This window comes from Sorghum bicolor, chromosome 10, assembly GCF_000003195.3.
Source record: "Sorghum bicolor cultivar BTx623 chromosome 10, Sorghum_bicolor_NCBIv3, whole genome shotgun sequence".
In the NCBI taxonomy this organism is placed as follows: Eukaryota; Viridiplantae; Streptophyta; class Magnoliopsida; order Poales; family Poaceae; genus Sorghum; species Sorghum bicolor.
In genome coordinates this window covers 46,670,084-46,691,225 of record NC_012879.2, presented here as the reverse complement: position 1 = coordinate 46,691,225, position 21,142 = coordinate 46,670,084, and the positions used below count along the sequence as shown (strand labels likewise).

The 21,142-nt window shown below is 41.8% G+C and overlaps 2 protein-coding genes and 1 long non-coding RNA gene across 3 annotated transcripts; 1 reads left to right on the top strand and 2 right to left on the bottom strand.

The window, feature by feature from the left end:
- On the bottom strand, positions 790-2,924 carry LOC110430897. The gene is made up of 3 exons (XR_002448333.1): positions 2,586-2,924; positions 1,347-1,394; positions 790-1,202 (listed from the first exon to the last, which is right to left on the bottom strand). It is a non-coding gene; the product is annotated as an uncharacterized LOC110430897 (long non-coding RNA).
- LOC8072670 (PLASMODESMATA CALLOSE-BINDING PROTEIN 5) lies at positions 9,510-15,196 on the top strand. The gene is made up of 3 exons (XM_002438462.2): positions 9,510-9,956; positions 10,112-10,139; positions 14,784-15,196. The coding sequence occupies exons 1-3, from the start codon at positions 9,617-9,619 to the stop codon at positions 14,938-14,940; spliced, it is 525 nt and encodes a 174-aa protein (XP_002438507.1). The 5' UTR covers positions 9,510-9,616; the 3' UTR covers positions 14,941-15,196.
- On the bottom strand, positions 15,311-16,252 carry LOC8058872 (RING-H2 finger protein ATL39). The gene has a single exon (XM_002437059.2). The coding sequence runs from the start codon at positions 16,015-16,017 to the stop codon at positions 15,493-15,495; it is 525 nt and encodes a 174-aa protein (XP_002437104.1). The 5' UTR covers positions 16,018-16,252; the 3' UTR covers positions 15,311-15,492.

The window sequence follows — 21,142 nt, the reverse complement described above, 5'->3', positions numbered from 1 at the left end:
CAGGCTGACACGTATTGACACATGCTGATATATGTATGCATGCATCTTCCATTATATTCTCTTCTATTTTTCCACGATAATTCCTCGATGGAGCTTCCAATTTTAAAATGGTTTTGACCATTGAACTCCTGACATTTTTATGCACGATTCAAGATCCACTTTGAATATTTCTAAAAAAATTATAAATTCGAAATTTAAATCATGGCACGTGATGATGATTAGATGCATAGAATCAATAGTCAAAATGCGTAGAAAAGTTTTTGGCGCCAACGTTGCATAGAAATTAGTGGTTTGGAGAATAAGAATAATTTCATTGTCGCGTAAAAACCCTCCCTTCTGCATATTATTGATTTAAAAATCGTGACCGTGTCCAACCACACCTTGGTTTCTAGAGGGGATGCATAAGTAATATAGGAAACAGTGTATAGAAACACATAAAACCCTTCCTACTATTGAAGGGGTCTATCGTAACCACAACCATAGCCGCTCATACCCACACCATACTTTCCACGAGGGGATATTTATTTAAGAGAGCAACAACGCATAGAAACGAGTCAACAACATATTGAAACCCAACTGAGGTTACATAGAAACAAAGTTTTGCTCATCTCATTCAAGCAAAACCACGGTTTGCCTCCATCAACATCATGCTTTTTAATATAAGGATATATAAATAATGTGAGAACAATACATAGAACATGATAACCGCACACGTAAAACATAAAAGACGATCTCGTCTTCTCAAAAATTTAAAATTTAAAAAATAGCACGTGATAGACGACCAGAGTCATAAATTCAGTGATCAAGATACACTTAAATATTTTTCGTGCCGGCATTACATAGAATTTAGTAATTTGATGAATAAAAAGTGAATTTTTTGTCGCATAAAAACAACATAGACCTGCTCCAACAATGTATAGAAACTAATGCTCACAAGCATTAAGAATACAAAAATGTATAGAAGTGCTCCTAAAGAAACTTATGCACACAAGAAAAAGAACACCAAATTCAACAAACAAAAATGCAAAAATCCTTGGCCACGTCGCGCTGCTCCTTTGCTATCTTCCATCCAACCGACCACCACCGCTGATTCGCACTACCACCGCCGCCGTGAACTACACGCCACCAACCGCCACCGCTGCTTCATACCAGCACCGTGGCCGTGGACTGCATCATGCAGTTGACTTGCTACCAGAATGGTTCTGAATGTGTAAAATCTTAATTCATCAAGCATAGAACCCATGAATCATAAAGATCCAAAGTCAATTGCACAAAAACCTATTCATTGCACATAATATCAAAGAAATGCATAAAAATCAAAATCAAAGCATAGAAATCCTACTTACTTGCGTTGATAGCTTTTCATTTCATGCAAACCACCTATTCATCCAAGGCTGCAACCAAAAACAAGATAAAACCCATACAACTAAGCATAGAAGAATTGTGCGCAGATAATTATTCTAACAGTGCACAGAAAAGTGCTCCACAATACATCTGAACCAAACATCCAAAGGCTGTGTAGGTACATAGAGATAATTATTTAAACAATATATGTCGAATTGTTCTAACAGTGCGTAGAAGAGTGCTCCACAATGTATACAAACTTCTTCAAAATTTAGAATTTGAAATCAATTAGGGTGGAAACAAATACAACTAAGCATAATCACAGTTTCACCATGCATCTAAATCTATACATGTAAATATAAAAACTATTATGTTTCCTTTGGATCAGCATACAAAAAAATCTTAGCACCCAAGCAACAACAAAATGTATAAAATGTGCTCCAAACAATGTATAAAAATAGTAGTAACAAATCAGAGAAAGTTTTGAGTATACGCATAGAAAGACTGAGGATAATCATACAACATGCATAGGAAAAATGTGAAAATAAATCAAAGAAGTGGAAATGTTGAGCACCCTCTGCAGCCAGCAATGCTAGAATGCTCCCAATAAATCACTGAGTAGTGCGTAGAAACATGATACTAGTTTTTTATCAAGTATGAGAACACAATTTCATCATGCATATACAATTAGGCATGCAACCATAGTAACCAAGTAAAAAACAAAAAAATATAGAACTAATCACATAAGTGATCACCATAGGAGAGGCATCATGTCGGAGCTAATGAGGTGGGCCAAGCCCTGTGTTCCAAGTCTAAAAAATACAAGCAATCAAATTTCATAGAGTTAAGACTAGATCTGAACATTTTAAATACATCCAAAAAGTTTCTATGCATCTAAGAAATTAGAATTCAATTTCTATGCACCCAAAAATTAATTTTCCAATTTTGTTCATACTGTGTCAAGATTAAGCATAGAAGAAAGCTTCAAGCTTAGATGAAAAAGAAGTCTATTTCTATGCATAAAAAATTAATATTTTAATTTTTATGCATCCTAAAATAAGATTTAAATTTCTATGCATCCACCGCTGGTGGGACGCGCGTGATGAAAGGAGAAAAAACAAAACCAGTAGGCTTAACGCATATACGCACTTGCAATCAGATCGAATTGGGATACATGCGCTCAATAATTTACGGTTTGGGGGTCCAGTTTCGCACAACAGGAAGGGGAGGGGTGAGCGTACCTGGTGATGCTCGTCGCCGGCGAAGGGGCCTGCTCGAGGAAGACCTGGCGGCGGGTCTGATGGAAGACCTGGAGGAGGGCCTGCCCGAGGAAGATCTAGCTAAGGGGCTTGCTGGCGAGTCTGCATGGACCGTCCCCTTGGCGCGTGCGAGCCAGCCGTGACACCCCGCGTGAGGCCCTGCAGCAGAGCCGCGCTGCCGGCACCATGGCCGCTCACCGAGATCTCTCTGCAGGCGCCGATGGGGAGGAGGGCACCGCCAGGGGAGTGGGGGACGAGCGCCCTCGGTCGTCAGCATCTGAGAGCGATTTGAAATGTCTGAGCAGTAGGTTTTAGATCCCGTCCAGGCTAACGTGGGATGGATGGGTACACTCAGCTGGTTGGGTTCGACCATGTGATTGCACTTTGTGCTGGGGCTTTCAATAAGTTATTGGAAGCCCTAAGCTTCTAATAGTATATATATATATATATATATATTTATTTATTTATTTATTTATTGCCGGAGTTATTACAGGACTTCACATATAAAAGAACACATGAGTTTTCAGAATTTTCTAGTAATTCTGATCTACTTGTATTCCCTACGTTTATAAATAAGCTCTCTCTCTGTTTGCTCGTAGTCAACGGCTCTATATTGTGGTCACAAAAATACTTTTTATATTTAGATATTTCAAAATAATTTGTATATGTTTGTCACAAAACAATCCAATACTGTGTTGGTTAGAAATTATAAAAGCCAAAGTAAAAAAGACTATTAAGCAAGTTGGTAGTGTTTAATACGATGTTTAATTTAGAAAAAAGATGTGCACCCATGACATCCAACTTCAATGGAACTAGGAGAATACCCCGCGCGTTGCTGCGGGAATTTTAGATGATTTAAAAAGAAATTAGACTATTTGTATTTATAGTTATATGAATAAAATTATCTTAAATTAAATTTGTTGAATGATTTGACACATCAATATAAACGGCTAAATGCATGTTAGTAGATGAAGAGATGACTATCATAATTAGATGTGCTAGTTGGCTATAATTGCAAGTTTTAGTGGATTGTTGATGTGGATAGCTTGCATGTTGAGAGAAATCTCTAGTGGGGTTTAGCTTTATAAGAGTATAAGATTGACCGGTTCACACCGCTAACATGCTGAGTACCATTATGAAATTACGGTTATTTATAGGGATGAAAACAATCAGGATATATGTATCATTCGCATTGTTTTCTACATTTGATCTACTCGAATTTGTATGTTTAGACAAATTTTAAATCGGTCCAGAATATGGTATTCCCAATTCAAGAATGGGATAGAAATGGTTTAGGTGTTATCCCGACTATTTTCTACTTTTCTAGTTTTTATTTGGGATATCCCATTCTTAAAATACAGTAGTACCATTTTTGGGCCACTAGAAAGTCTATTCTTTGAAAAATTGTATCTTTTTTATACTATCCCGATAAAGATGATTTTTATATAAAACTTGTAGTTCTCGGTGAGATCTAGAACTTTTTCATTTGATATTTTCATTTAAGGTTATAAAGATGCTCAAAAAATTAAATAAGATTTCAGCAATATATTAATCGTGTACAAGCGTGTCTCCCCTTAGAAAAATTATATCTTTCTTATATGGTGTCAAATGGAGATACTTTTTATATGAAAGTTGTAGCACTTGTTAATTGTTATGCAATTGGTTAGACACTTGTTAATTGTTATGCACTTGGTACTATGGGCCATTTCATAAGTTTGTGTTTGTTTTCGTATTAAGCTTTATCGCTTTCACTTTCGTTTTCGTATTCAAATGTAGAAGTAGAAAACTATTTAGGGGTTTCTGACCATTTCTATCTATTTTCATCCCTAGTTATTTGCTATAAGATATCACAGCGATTATTTTATTTATTTTTTATTTTGCGGGGAGAGAAGATGGGGGAAATATCCTTTTTGACCTTATCTCCAACCTCTGGCTGGCACCAGTTCTCGTGCTCTCACCTCTTCGACAGTCAGCCGCCACTACCAGACCAAGTCGTCCCATGCACTTCATGAAATAAGATTAGAGCTCGAAAACCCCTAGAGGGGCATCTAGTCCAAGACCACCAGGACTCAGTGCACCCCAATCAACCTGGTTGTTAGAGGTCGGGCTTAGCCCCTTGTCCCCATCACCAGGGGCGTTTGGGTAAATATGAGGTCCAGTTCAAAACAATAAATGGAGGCCTAGCATATATTGTCAAAATCTAAACAAATAATATCAAATATCATAATTATAAAGAATAATGTATAAAAGATTAACTAAATATTCTGCATGGAATTTATACCAGGCAATGATCTCCGTCTGGCGTCCTAATCTGGGTCCGACCATCTAGGATTGCTACTATGTCTCGATTTTTAAGCGACGAACAACACTAAGGGCGAGGAACAAGTCCAAAGGACGAAGCCACAAACTCACGAAGGGTTACAAACTTATGTAAAGAAGAATTACCGGTCATAGACTTTTCTAACTCACGATCATAGACTCAATATTCTTTCTCACGAAGAAAGTAGCAGACCATGTTTATTAAGTCTTTGTGACTAATTTACTAATTAAAACAAACCTAAAATTATTATATATACTTAGAACACTTCTTAAATTGGATCCGGCCATCTAGGATTGCTACTAGGTCTCGATTTTTGAGCGACGAACAACACCAAGAGCGAGGAACAAGTCCAAGGGACGAAGCCACAAACTCACGAAGGGTTATAAACTTATGTGAAGAAGAATTATCGGTTATAGACTTTTCTAACTCACAATCATAGACTCAATATCCTTTCTCTCGAAGAAAGTAGCTGACCATGTTTATTGAGTCCTAAAATGATTATATATACTTAGAACATTTATTAAATTTTGGAGCCCATAAATTTTGGGGGCCCAGTTCGATCGCACGGGCCGCACGGGCTTTGGGACGTCCCTGCCCATCACAGACTCCACCCAAAGGCCAGTCTAGCTAATGAAATGCTGAGCAGCGGCAGCCCAGCCTGGCTCCAATCCAACGTATACCTGAGCTATTACTTGGATGATTGTTGGTATTTATTAGCGCACACAGAAAATTCTGCAAGCGTACGGATACTGTTATAGCTTTTACCTAAGAGTATTCCATAATATTGTATTTATCCATAGGGAAGTAATGGTTAAAGAGACTGATAATTTACTATAATGCATCTACTAACTTAAAAGAGCATATTAGCTAAGTGAGAGGACAATTCCTATTTACTTCTCTATTAGTTTGGTTCTATGATAACTGAAGTAGATATAGAGATCACACAATAAAACTTCGAGATATCAGAACACTAGCCACAAAAAAAGATGAGGAAGGAGCTAGAAAGTTCCCGAATGTGGTGAACTACGTCAGCCATCAAGGTTGTCACCACCTGGGGCTACCATAACTATCCATAGGGTTGGGTGCAATCTCAAGTAACCTATAGGCTAGACACCATATCTATACTATTGATTACTACTCTAATCATGTACGATAACTAGAGCACTCGATGCGAGCGGAGATCCTATGCAAAGGTATGATAACTATAGTAACCAAACACATTAGAAGGCATAAAAGTAATAGAGAAGATAAATATAATAAAATATAGGTCTTATAAGATATAAAGATATACCTGACCTTTAAAGACTTCTCTAGAACCTGAGCGTAGCTCGACTCTCCCTAGCTCTCAACTAGAACTAATCTACTACATTGGGGAGTCTAGTCCTAATTCTCCTGATGTTGATCTAAAGGAGAGGTTATCCTTTTATGGGACACCTCCTCAATTGATCTCCTAAGATATGAATTAGGGTTTCTGGGATGTTCTACCTTAGGGTGTACATGGCTGCTTATATAGGCCGATGGGATGAATGTGAGCCCTTGGATTAAACTAACTTTAAGGACGGTGTAGATGCAACCTAGGGAAGAGGTGGAGGAAGTTTCTGGAAGCTGGAGGTGAGACGACGCTGTAGTAGGGCGGTCAACATGGGACTTAGCCTAGCCGATCCACTATGGGGTCCATTTGGGCCCATCTTCGATGACATGCCTTCTTTGAATGTTCTAGAGCCTTCCCATGTTGGTTTCACCGTTGATTTGATTTTTTTATTCTGGACTTCAAATATAGCAAATGATAGGTCCGTTTTGATTGTTTAAACAAGCTCTTCATAGTGGTGCACTTCAATGCATCATTTAAGATACTTTTATTCTATGCAAAATTTAGATATCCTACCAAACGAGAGCACCAAAACTCATAGAACTTGTTAGGATCAAACCCTACAACTATACTTTGTGGTTCATTTCATATGAATTTATGTAATAGCTGATGGTTATATTTGGTGTTTAGTGGCCGTCAACAATGATGAACATCCTGAGCCACATGTACTCTATCAGGCATGTTAGGCTTGACAGGTACAGATATGTCACACATTTGCCTGTTCAACTAAAGTAAGGCCCTGTTGGCCACTCCTTCGACAAAGCCACTCAAATAGCGTGACCCAACAAGACAAGGGACTTCACCATCTCCTGAGGCAAAGGGCTCTAGGGCCCAATCGTTAGACCATCTAGGTGGACGCTTCATGCCAACCAAGGAAGCCTCGAGAAGGTTCACCTAGGGAAGTCCGCACCGTAGCATACATCTCCTAATGTTCAAGAGCCATAATGGTAGTAGCAGCGTCAGGAGATAATTGCGGCTCTAATGACTCCCCTCTATGTACAAGGAAAGGTCCATCCATGCTGTGACAAGACACTCATGCACCTAGTGCATGGACCATAGACTAGAACTCAAACCAACTTTTACTCAAGCCTTCCTTGGATTTTAAGAAGAGGGATGACTCCTATAGAAAGGGGGACAATTTCTAAGAAAACTAGAGAACCTTAGCTAGAGAAGGTTCGTTTCTTACTCACTGAGGAATAATGACATCAATAAACAGGTATAGCACTGAGCAATACCGTATCAAACTCTCTCGATTTCCACCATTGTAATCTCTTATTGAGCATTCATTAATATAAAGAACACTATACTGCTAGATGTAGGGCCCAGAAGCCTGAACAGGGATAAATTGTTGTGTCCCTCTTTGTGTTTTTGAGTGTCCGAGCCACTGCTAGACTGACACATTGACTTCCAATAGACAGCCACAATGCTCACCGCGTTTATGAACCCACGTCAAGCGTCCTCCGCTAGGCATAGTTCTCCATCGACCAGGAGGCTTTCACCACTAATTTCTTCATCATGACACTTGCTGGCTACGACGTACTCCTTGTAACATAGTGGCTAGCCATGCTGGGCCTGATCCTCTAGGACTTTAGCAAGCTCACCATGTCCCTTTTGGCATGGAGACCATCAGATCTGTTGGCATAGAGTCTTCAGTGACAAGAGCCTAAGCCTGCATCGTCTCTCAAGTGGGGCAACCTCATCGATGTGCTCCTAGCAAACTTTAAGAGGACATCTTCATCGATCCATCCACATGGGCTTTTTCCACCGTGCTCCCATGACTACCACATTTGCCCTTTCAAAATCCATGTCACTGCCTATCTGCTCCTAGTGTTACCCATCAGCGCACAAGGATTAGCTGGAATGCTAGTGCCACACTATCCTTGCCCAAGGGCACATTCGACCCATCTCGACCTTCCCATCGTCTGTCCTGCTAGTCAAGAAATCTGATGGCTTGTGGTGCTTCTGTGTCGACTACTGAGCACTCAACTCCATCATTATCAAGGACATGTTTCTGATATTGGTGGTCAACGAGTTGCTAGATGAGCTGAATGGTGCCTGCTTCTTCACCAAGCTCGACCTACACTATTTGTATGAGCTCCATCAACATCCACATGATGACGTTCTCCATGCACTGTAATATGCTAGTTGAAGATGAAAAGGAAGAAGACATTGAAAACCTGAATCTAAATGAGGATGATAGTTGAAGATGAAAAGGAAGAAAACATTGAAAAGAACCTTAATTTGAATGAGGCTCCAAGTACAATTATTTATTGAGGAATCAAAATTCTCAAATGAAGATTATGTTAAACTTGAGAGTTGAAGAAAAAAGATAGTAATATTCGAGATCTTCCAACTCATTTTGGCTTAAAAGGGGTAAAGAGCATATTTGAAATAAGTTCAAGGGCCAATATCTATAGTTTTGGAATATTTGAAATAAGTTCAGGGGCCAATATCTATAGTTTGGGATATGCTATATGTAATTATTGTAATACATATTTGTTGATGAATATGAAAATTAATTAATATATTCAGTTGATCATGTTTATTTGCTGACATGAAATATAAAAAACAATAAACTATGTTTATTGTCTAAAATGACTATATTCAATTTGGATACAATTTGGGAGTTTGTTTGGAATGCAGGAATTTGAATCATGCAGAAATTTAACAAGAATCAGTTCAATTTCATAGGGAAAAAATCATGTTCCAAATATACGCTGAACGGTACATAGTTCATATAACATATATTTGATCACAACACTATACAAAAGTTAAATATAATAACAGTAATTAGAAACTGTGCACTATAAAATCCTAAATCTGCCACCACAGTTTTAAAAATTGAAAAAGAACACCACAGTCTTGCAAACTGAAAAAAAAAAACACATCACAGCGCATTCCTGGAAAAAGCAAGCTGAAAAGCCGGGGCGGAAGCGAAAGCGGTAGTGAATTTCCCCACTTGGGCCTTGTTTAGTTTTGAAAAGTGAAAAGTTTTCGGTAGTGTAGCACTTTCGTTTGTTTGTGATAAATATTATTCAATCATAGACTAACTAGGATCAAAAGATTCGTCTCGTGATTTACAGCTAAATTATGTAATTAGTTTTTGTATTCGTCTATATTTAATGTTTCATACATGTGCCACAAGATTTGATGTGACGAGGAATCTTGAAAACTTTTTGGTTTTCAGTGTGAACTAAAGAAGGCCTTGTTGTGTGACCCTGATGCACCACGCCTCCCGGCTCCCAAGCTGGCTGTCCCCTCCCGCAACGGTAGCATTCGAATCCTCCTCCGGTTCGTCCCCAAATCGCCACCCAGGCGCACCCAATGCTGGCAGCCTCCCTTCTCGCCCTCCGCCTCCTCCTCCTCGTCGGCACCGCCGCGGCGGGGGCGGTAGGGATGAGTGGTGGGGGCCAGCTGTGGTGCGTTGCCAAGAACAACGCGGAGGACGGCGCGCTGCAGAGCGCCATCGATTGGGCGTGCAGTGTTGACGGCGGCCGCGCCGACTGCGCGGCAATCCAGCAGGGTGGCGCCTGTTTCGATCCGCCCGACCTCCAGCAGCACGCCTCCTACGCCTTCAACGACTACTTCCTCCGCTCCGGCGGCGCCGCGAGCCCCGCCGCCTGCGACTTCTCCGGCGCCGCCGCACTCACCGCGCTCAACCCCAGTAATAACCCCGAATCTCTTGTCCACGCTTTGAATGATTGAATCAGCAGCATTCTTCGGCTTTGAACTTTTCTTTTAGTTCTCTTTTTTTTTTGGTTGGATTGTTCCTACGGAATGTATAATCTTGTTGTGTCGGTGCGGCGAATTGTTTTGCAGGTCATGGGAGCTGCGTGTTTCCTTCCAGGTTAGTGCACTGCTCCTAACCTCCATTTCTGTGTTGTCGTTTCCAGTTTCCTCCTTTTGGGTATTCTTGTCTACTCTCAAATAAATATACATACCATCACAATATTCTGGAATCCTGGATCTTCGAATATTTCCTGTATTGTGCCATAAGCAGCATCATGTGCGTCCAGGCTATGTTTGTGTCCGTTTTTTTTTTTTTGACAAGAAGTGATTGTGTCCGTTTAAAGGGCAAGTTAGACCTCAGCTGGCCGAGCCGGAGTTGGCCTGATGCAACCCAAGTCCTAGCTTTAGTGGCCTTCCAGTGTCCTGTAACTTCGGCTCCACAAGACCACAATTGCTAAAGTTTGTGATGTATCACAGTTCCAAACTGTTACCGGACTCTAGCACACTATAGGTAATAGTATTTAGTGGATACAAGGTCTCGGACTCTGGCGAACTACCGTACTCGCCACCACCGTTGCCCTTAGGCACAGTTCAGAATCGTGATTCGTGACCAAGTTCAAGTTAGAAGTTCGTCTTCCGCTCGAGCCTCCTTATCACCATCAGCTTCTTCAGCGGCCTATGTTGATACGGATACGCCGATACGGATACGGCGACACAGCGATACGTGATTTTTCTGCCCAAATGCCAACCAGTGTGACCATTTTGTGGACATGCATGGACAAAGTAATGAGATAGAGATAGCAAGAACAAAAGCATCCCAATTTAAACTAAAACCAAAGCGTAGCAAATCCTACTAAGTGCATTGATGCTACCCGTACCCAAAGACAAGGATCTATGTTGTAGACATCAAAGGAAGTGCCGCATCGCTTTATCCACAACCTAGGATTTGGACCATTAAATTGGGAAAAAAATTGCTGAGGTAGAGCTGTTGTGGTGATAGAGTGAACGCTACGACCACGAGGTGTAGAATCTTCCAAATTGAAAGGAATTGGACAAACTCTTCACACCAGTAAACCACCCTGTGTCCGGCACTCCGGTGATGCAGTTCTTCGTGATGGCCAATTGGCCCTGACACTGCCCCGGACAGGGTCGGTCCCAGATGAGCGGAACCAGGCATCAAGCCACTCCTGGCCTGTGTAAGATCCAGCATGGGATGCTCGATCGACGCCTCCTTCTTAGGAGAAGAACCGCCGCCGAGTAGTTGTTCAACATGGTCGCCAAGGTCGTGGACGGCTTGCTCCAAATCCGCGATGCGGTTGTCAACCGTCGGCTTTGAAGCATGCAGATCCACCTTCGCAACCTGCATCTCGACCATCGCCTTTCAACTCCGAGATCCCTTTCTTGTTTTTCACTCAGTAGGGCAAGGATTTGCCCGAACTGCTCCTCCCACGTGGCGTGATCATGGCTTGCAATCACGTGTAGTGGTGGTGAGGCGCCAGGTGTTGGGATCTGATACTAGATGTTACCAGGCTCTAGCACACTATAGGTAATTCGATAGTATTTAGTGGATACAAGGTTTTGAACTCCAGCTAACTGCCATGCTCGCTGCTGCCATTGCCCTCAGGCACAGTTCAGAATAGTGACCAAGTTCAAGTTCTCCTCTCTTTCTCTCTCTCTCAGCTGTTACAAGGAGCCAGAGAATGTCTGCCTCGACATGGCCACACAGTGCCTTAAGCTAATTTACCCAATCCGGCCCAGATGTCCGTGGGTGGTTCTGCTTTTGGGTTTTCAAGACAAGGATATCCCTAATTTCTGTTAATGAGCAATGTGCCCAATCATGCATGTTAATGTAACCAATCCCCCCTCAATAACTTCTTCTCATTTCTTGCAATCGTCAAGTGAACAAGTCCATGTGCCGGGTGAAGAAATCATTCTTCAAACACCTCCCTTGTGATCTTGGTAGAAGCCACAATCCAAATCTGAATTCTGTTCATTATAAGTATCTGGTTTACTGATTATTTTATTATTCTTTTTTTGAGAATAAGTATCTGGTTTACTGATGACACGAGCATTTGGATTATTTTTTACTACTGTCTGCATGTACCCTTCATTTTCTTCAATTTTGCACGTCTATCATATGATCTTCCTCATCTCATATATGGCATAAAAGTTCCAATATAAGACCAGACCTCACTACGCCAAAAATTGACTTTTGAGTGTTATGCTTGGAGCCCAGAAGCAAAATATGGTGCTCTCTGCAACATTATCTATCATAGTTCTGGAACAATCTTTAGTTTCTATACAGTATGCCCATAACTAAAGTCAGTCCTAAATTTATTAAATGTTAAAAACGCACCATAACCTACCGAAGCATATTTGTTGGATGACAAAGATATAGGTTTTCTGTGTCAGTTTTTTTTTTTATGAAACAGGAGGGGTTTGCACCCCTACTGGAAAAATTTATTGAAAACAAAACATTGTTTACACTGTTTACAAGAAGGAAATTATGAAACAGAGAATGAAAGAAAAATTAAAAATATTACACATAAGCTTCTAGCCATAAATCTATCCGAGGGTGAAGTGCTTCCTTTGCTCGTAGTATAACTAGAGCAAATTCCTTCTTGAAAAGAGCTTTACATCGCCGGATGGAGTGAGGGATGTTTCTGAAAATGACATCATTGCACAACATCCAAATAGACCAACACATTGTGATAATAATGTCCATAGCAAAAGGTAGCCGAAGTTGCGCTGCAAGAGATTCAGTAATAAACCAGGGATCAACAGAATTGGGCACTATCAGGTTCAAGGAACCCCAACAAGCTGCAGCAAACGGGCAGTGAAATAGAAGGTGAGGCATGTCCTCAGTTATACTGCAATTGCACAGAACACAGGTATAATCTGATAAGTGCATATGCCGTCGCCAAAGCATGTCTCTGGTATTAAGTCGATCCCTGAGAATCAACCAGAAGATTTTCCTCTTATTCTGACTGGATGAGCACCATAACCATTTAAAGGAGATGTGAACCTGATGATGACCAATCAAACATCTATAGGCTCAGCTTGAGCTGAAGAAAGGTGAGCCCCATATGTATGTCCATTGATCATTTGATTGCTGCAACTGCAGCCCATTAATCATGTCAGATAACTCCAGGAACTGTGCATAGGCCTCTTGAGACAAAGGTAGGTAAAAAAGTCATGAAGTGAAGCTGTATTGAAGGCCACATAGACAGCATTTTTAGCTAAAGAAAGAAGCTCTGGAAATTGTTGGCTGCAGATTCCATTGGTCCACATATCATGCCAAAGAGTGCAAGTTTTGCCATCCTGCAAAGAGACTACAGCTAAACCTTTAAATTGATTCAGGAGTTTTAAGAGATCTTTCCACCAAAAGGATCCTCTGAAATCAGAACTTTGAACTGGCAATCTATCCAGAGTATAATACTTATCCCAAACCATGGTATGGCAGCCTTGTTAAAAAACTTGTGGAGATTCTTGAGCAGGAGACTTTCATTCTGAGCAGTGATATTAAGTACTCCAAGACCACCTTCATCTTCAGGAGAGCAAACCATAGGCCATGCTGCCTTTGGTGGTTTTCTACTATTAATATTAGAGCCTCTCCATAAACAGTGCTTTCAATATTTATCATTTTGCTTAATCATGGTTTTGGGCAAAAGAAAAGTGCACATTGCAAATGTTGGAAGAGCTGTGAGAATTGCATTTGTCAATTGTAGCCGACCTGCTTCAGTAAAAAATGATGAGAAGGCTCACATTTAGAAACAAGAGGCCAAAAATCAGCTACTAAAGGTTTCGTCAGACTGAGAGGAAGCCCCAAATAAGTGAAGGGTAAAGAACTTATTGAGCAGCATTTCCTTTAGAAATACCAGTAGGAATCATCTAAGATTTTTCATAGTTGACCTTAACTCCAGAGGCTTCAGCAAAACTAGACAACATTTCCTTTAGATGATCAAGCTCTGTAATATCCCCTTTCATAAAAATAAGTGTGTCATCTGCATATGGTAGCACTGGAAAGTCTTTGTCATTGACCAAAGGGATTGGCAAGCTTAAGAGATTATTTGCTTTTGCATTATTGAGGATATTTTGCAGGAAATCAGCTGCCAAAACAAAGAGGAGGGGTGAAAGTGGGTCACCTTGCCTAAGCCCCCTTTTACAATGAAATACTTTACCAGGGACTCCATTAAGGAGAACAGAAGATGTACCCAAACCAAAAATAGCCTTCATCCATTTGAGCTATCTAAGAGGGAAGCCTTTGTGAGTCATAACTTGAAGCATAAACTCATGTTCAACCTTGTCTAAGGCTTTCTCAAAATGAAGCTTTAAAATTATAATCCCCCTCTTACTGTGGTGACACATGTGCAAATAGTCTAAAGCCCAAGCTATGCAATCTTGAGTAGTTCTTTTTTTTTTTGTATAAACCCATGCTGGTTCTTATGAAGAAGTGCAGACAGGACCTTCTGTAATCTATTAGCCAACAATTTTGTGATAATTTTCATACAAGTATTAAGAAAGGAAATTGGCCTAAAATCAGAAATCCTTTGGATTGTTCACCAGTGCCAACTCTAGTTCTTAGAAATTGGGGTTGCTTCCTTTAGAAAGCATAATAAATTTGAGGTGGAGCTGTCTTGTGCTGTTTAACTTGATCTCCCCACATATTAAAGCATGCATACTTGGCTTTCTTTTCAATTGAATCTTCAATAATATGCCCAGTCTCTGCTAAACCATTATCCCTTTACTTTTGACACTGCAGTGCATCTCCAAAAAATGGTAGCTTCACAGGAACGACAACCTATGGTCCAACTGGTGCAGATTTCAGCAACAGTTTCTCATGGAAACTCAACTTCTGGTCATTGCTCTTGCATATATCTTCATCTGTAATGTTTTGTGCTGCCACACATGTGTTATAGATTTTCTTAAACTGTGTTCTGTCTGCGAGTATGATAAACTATCAGGCTGCCAGAACGTGGTTTATTCTCTAGTTTCCCCTTGAGTTTGCTGCATTGTTTGGGGAGGCTGTGGAGACAGAAAATATTCCAATCTCTGCTGCTCCCTCTTTTACCCCCTGTTATTTTAAATGAGCATGTAAAGAAGAGTTTTGTTTGGTCATGTGCTTTCATCCTTCTGCTAACTGTAAATCTTATCATAGTATGGTTAGTAAGTCCACTGACCTGTTGTCTTGGTGTGTGTACTATATACCTGGCAATTCTGGTTCCTGAATCTATCTTTGCTCTGTTTTCAACAGTACAAACAAGGTTTTTTTCCGTAATCTCAACTTAATAAATCACGAACCCCTAATAGCTGAGATGTAAATATGCTCACGTTTCTAATGAAACTGTATGCAAACTCGCATAGTATATACAGCACAAGCGGCAGCTTGGTCTTTACAGACGAGTGAGCGGTGAAACTGGCCTAGTAGTACAAACATCTGCTACATGCCGGCGCGTGAGGATTTTATCTATCTATGCAGGGGAAGGTTGAGCTTGAGCAAGCTGCCGGTGCGTCGTCGTCTCCTGGCCGGCGCCGGCCACCGAGGCAGCACCAACCCTGCACCGGCAGAGCGGGCACGTGGAGCGCGACGACAGCGACAGCCACAGGTCGATGCAGTCGCGGTGGTAGACATGGCTGCACGCCGGGAGCAGCTTCACCATGGCGCCCACCTGGATGACGCCGAGGCAGACCGCGCACTCCGTCTCCGTCCAGCTCGCGCCCTTGCCGCTGTGCCTCACCAGCCGGTTGTACATGAACGGGGGGAGCGCCGCGGCGGCGGCGCTCAGCGGCAGGAGCTGATCTTCTTCTTCTGACGACTCGGCGGAGCCTCGGCCTCCTGAGCTTGCCGCGAGGCCGCCGTCGTACGCGGAGGGCTCCTGCTGTGGTCGCCGGTGCGCCAGGTGCCTGCACAGCGAGACGAGGGCGAAGGCGGCGGCCACCGACGCCGTGACGGAGCAGAAGAAGAGGAGGTTGTCGGGTGACACTGCGAGTTGCATGGCGCCGAACTGTGGACTATGATGGAGATAGGCTCGAACTCGGCTGGGGGATTTTTATCTATGGCGGCTGTCTAGTTGCGTATGCTGGCACGCTGCCTCAGACCTCAGTGCCGCTTCTAGTTCTAGCAGATGTTCGCCAATTTTTTTTCAAGATTTCACATCACATCCAATCTTGCGGCATATGCATAGAGAACTAAATAGAGATGAAAATAAAAACTAATTATATAGTTTGTCTGTAAATCACGAGACGAATCTTTTAAATCTAGTTATTCCATAATTAGACAATATTTGTCAAATAAAAACAAAAATACTACAATGTTAAAATTCTAAAAAAATTTTACAACTAAACGAAGCCTTTTCTTGAGCTGAAATGGAGTGTACTACCGAGTGATGATTGGGTTGGTGTGTTAGAAAGCTGATGAAGCCTTAACAAACACTGCTGCGGTGGTTAAGATAGCAACTACAGCTATTCCTTTCACTAATTTGGAAAAATTCTGCCACGTGTCTGCATCAGACCGAGCACATGGCAGGTATGTTGTCGGAACGGAGCTTTCAGCGGGTAGCTTTGGTATGCTATAGGATATAAGATCCTGCTGACTGAACGAAAACGACAGGGCATACGGGATTAGGCGAACGCTCACATCACCGATCTGTGGATAGAAGTTGGTGCGAGTAAAGAAAAATGTTTTGTTGTGGGGATTAAACCGAAACACGCTTCAGAGCCTCGTAGACCCAGAACTCAGGTTCTTTCAGAGCAGGGAGCAGCTGTCAGCGCTACATTGCCCTCAGTTGAACTTGCAAGTAATGGGCCTGTGTGATATGGAAATCGTTAGTCCGAGTAAGCTGCCGACCACCTTTCCTTTTGGGCCGCTGTTGGACTGTGGAGACATAAAGTAGCTCTTGTTTTCGCTCCTCGTGGACCATATTTCTGATCTGGACCATGTGTGTGAGAGTCCAGTTTAGCGACCTTTTCCAGCTCGTGTTTTTTTTAGCAAATTTCCCTCCTCTTTTTTTTAACAAGCTTTTCCTCCTGCTGCTAGCGACCAAATGTCTGCCCCATTAGTTTCTGTCTGTTTTTTTTTTGAGAGTTTCTGTCTGTTGTTCCTTTTTCTTTTCAGCCCATATGTTGGATTGTTTTTTCTTTTACTTATTTACTTCTAACTACCAAACATGCCTACAAGTTTTGACTGGAGAAAAAACTATGAGAAATGATGATAGAAATGGTACATACAGTTATTATGTTTTACCCTTCCTATAGAATTTACAAACCAAAATAGTTTCACCGAGTAGGTGTTTTTAATAAATATCAGCTGGTTTTAGAGAAAGAAAATTTTATTCTGCCCTTGCAAAGTTTTGCACTCAACCATCTATTATTACAAAGTTTCAACGTCCAGCTGAAGAAAATAATCTTTCAAAAAAAACACAATAGTAGAGAGACCAAATATAGATACCGAGCATAGATGAAGGGCAACGGATGGCTTAGCGCTAAGGTGAAGAAGCACTTGGGAATTCTAAATGACTAATCAAGCGACAAGAAGGTCATTCTTGGTTAAGCATCAAATCATTGTTGTATTAAAAGTAGAAAGTGACTTGAAACCATGAATTGAACTCACATATGATTAAATGGTTCAAGTCACATGGATCCTCAAGACAGATTTGCTCAAAGGGTGAGAGAAATTTGATTGCAACACTTGTGAAGACATGAAATGGCATATGAGGAATCATGCAAGCTTAAGAGCTTGAAATATGTTTTATCTTTATCTTGAGTCACTACTACAAAAAATTTAATTGCGACCTTTTCAAAACCTTCCCGGAGGCAGGCATGGTTTAGAACCGTCTCGGTTAATGCCTCAGATTAACCGAGGCAGTCATTTTTTATTAATCGAGGCAGTTATAAATAACCGTCTTCTAAAATCTATTAACCGAGGCAGACAATGTAAAATAACCGCTCGCTTAATGCCTATTAACCGAGGTGGGCATTATAACGCAACTGATCCACACTCTTCCCCTCCTCGATCCACAACAGCAGCAGCACCCCACCCTTCCCCTCCTCCTCAGGTGGGTGAGCTACAACAACTCCTCTCCCCTTCACCAACGGTGGCTCCACTTCCTCCCTTGGCATGGTGATGCAGTGGTGCAGCCTGCCTTTCCCTTCTCCCCAGCGACGAAGCTAGAACAAAATGATGGGGAGGTGCACTACTTAATTCATAACTACACTGACCGATATGATGTTTAATAAAATAGCATAACTAATATGCAACTACCATATTTTAATATCAAATTTGACTTCTAGCAATAGAGATGAGATTTTGGTCGAAACATAGCACTCATCATTTAACAAAAAAGAAGTGTATTTGTTGATAGAATGCCAAAATCATCAAGAAAACATGCCTATAGCAAAATCTTTGATCCAGGAGATCATGATGAAGATCCCAAGACTAAAAGGAAAGAGAACAAATAGGTCAATTATTTAGTAAATAAATTATAGAATTATAGATTAAAATTAGATACATTACATTACCTATCAAAGATCATATTTACACCCTTTTCCTTCCATGGTCATGAAACACGAACCGCAACCTCGTTGCTAACTTCATTTCTTCTTTGTCTACATAGCAAATAAGTCTATGTCTCAAGTGTTGATCACCCATGCGATTAGACAAACTTGATTTGACAATCTTCATTGCAGAAAAGCATCTCTCAACTATTGCAATAGCAACAGGTAGTACTAGTACAAGCTTCAAAAGTCGATAGACCAATGATAACGATGATGTTTCCCTATCTCAACCATTTTTTGAGAGAGCTCACCGATAGTGTTGATGTTGGAGAATCTAGCATCTTCTTGCACATCTGCAATGTAAAGGCAAAGATCATGGCTAACCTCCCTCAACTCACCAGAACTTAAATCATCAGGATATAGTTTTGCTAAGCTCATCAAGGTCTCCACATCAAAAGCATGAAATTGATCCCTTGGGTCGAAAGCAGCCAAGCAAACAAGTAATTGAGAGCTTGTCTCACTAAAGCGGCTATTAAGCTCTTGAACTAGCCAATCAATAACATCATTAAAGCAATCCACTTTATAGTGATGCTTGTATGTAATTCTTGTTTTCTTTCTAGGCTATCGGGGGTCAATATATGCATCTTCCATTTTCACTCGGTCAATTTCATCTCCTCTTCCCAATTGAGATCATCTAGACATGAATTTCTGTTATTATTGGCAGTGTTTATGTCTTGAGCTTTCCGTTTATAAAACTTGTCCATGATTACCTATCATTTCCGAGCATAATCAAATTGCACATCCATACTATCATAAAATGTATATGCATATGCTAAAAAGAGAAAACTCCAATTAACACACTAACCCTAAACTGCAACCTATAAATTTCAACACATAACTAGGAAGAATCGAAATCGGATGTGAGGCTTAATTTGATTGAAATACAAGAGAAATAAATTGAGGGTTTGATTCCTTGCCTTGTTTTTGGACTAGAAGTCAAGAACAAAGAGGCTGTGAGGATGAGGGCGCTCACATCCAGCCGTTGCCCCGGCCGTCGGGCGCTCAGCTTGGCTCGACGAGTCGATGACGTGAAAGCTGGGAAGGGAAGGGGGCAGGTGTTAGCAACCAGTACCAGTAGGGATCGTCACTGGCATTGGTGCCTTGCCGGCCTTGCGTAGTTGCGTCGCCGGCTTGCTGCATCAGGCGAAACGCCGCGGCCAGCAAAATTCCCGTGCGTGCAGATTCGATTTGATTGGCATCCTTCTTCTGGAAGCACCTGTAACATGGCACATGGGCTTGGGCCAGTGGGGGTGCCTTATTTTGGGCCAAGGAGGGTGCACAAAGGGTGAAAATTTACTGCTCATAACATAGTTTCAATTTTGCCATAGTTGCCTGGCATCCAACGGCTACAACGTGGCTTGGCCCGTGCTTCTCCCAGTGGATCCAGTGCCTTCTCCCTCCTCGACTATGCAGCACGGATACAGAAACACATATTGGTATCACAAGGATACGGATACGTAGATATGAAAATTTCTCAAAAAACATGATACATTTTACTATTTTTAATAAAATAAATAATAATGCAAATTGAAATTATGAAAGTGTAAAATTTGAGTAATCACTAATTATTAGTTAGTACATATAGTCATATATGATACATCACCAGATTACCTTGTAGGTTTCTTAGTTTTCATAGGAGATCCAAGTTCAGCTATACTAGATGAATGCGTAATTACCAAGTCTATCTATATGCTAGGACTACCTTTAGCACTAGCAAGCAACAAGTGCAGAAATAGAGTACATCAAGAATGAAAAGGGGTGTACTCATGGATGCCGACGGAAGCTAGCTTTGCTGTTGAGTGCTGAATCATCCTCTTCCCTGCATCTCTCCCCTGCATCGCGGGAGCTAGCCGCGTTCTTAGTGGACTGGTCGGTGTTCTCTGTTGTGACGACCTGGAGGACGAGAGGTCGATTGATGGCATATAGGGGACGGAGGCTCGTCGCCGGCGAGCAGTGGCGCATCTCCTGTGCGGGAGGCAGCACGTGCGCGGGACGTGACGCGAGGGGGTGGGGGTTTGTCGCCAATGACCGACGAGTTGCAGCGCATCTCTTGCACGGGAGGCGGCGCGCGAGAGCAGGGGCTCTTGCGTGTGGATGACTCGACATGTTGTGGCGGCTTCGTAGGGTTACGGGACAAGAGAGGCAGCACGCATGGGGATTGGCCGAGACGCCAAGCGGTCAGTGGGTTGGGCCGTATCAGACTGACATATCGAACGAGCCTGTATCGAAGAAGAGCATCCGAATTATAGTTAATTTATTTTTTTATGGATACTTCGCTGATACGTATCCAACAAGTGTCCGATACGTATCGGTATCAGATACGTATCCAACACGGGATATGTCCCTACCTTGGCGTATTGGGGTAACGTAGCTCCTCGAGCAGCACAGATCCATCGACAGCGCGGATCCCTCGTCCCTGGCGGTGGATCCGCACCCCACCTCTTCCTCGGTGGCAAATCTGGCCTCCACGTCGACTCCGGCGACGCATCGGGCCACCACCTCTTCCTTGGTGGCACCAAATCGGTGGCATGTGTGGCCCCCTTATCCTTGGTGCCAGATCCACCCCCA

Excerpts from the sequence above, each read along its gene's own strand:
- LOC8058872 (XM_002437059.2), bottom strand. The coding sequence starts at position 16,017 with ATGCAACTCGCAGTGTCACCCGACAACCTCCTCTTCTTCTGCTCCGTC.
- LOC8072670 (XM_002438462.2), top strand. The coding sequence starts at position 9,617 with ATGCTGGCAGCCTCCCTTCTCGCCCTCCGCCTCCTCCTCCTCGTCGGC. Across the intron at positions 9,957-10,111 it reads ACTCACCGCGCTCAACCCCA|GTCATGGGAGCTGCGTGTTT; the intron begins GTAATAACCCCG and ends ATTGTTTTGCAG. Across the intron at positions 10,140-14,783 it reads AGCTGCGTGTTTCCTTCCAG|TGCATCTCCAAAAAATGGTA; the intron begins GTTAGTGCACTG and ends TTGACACTGCAG.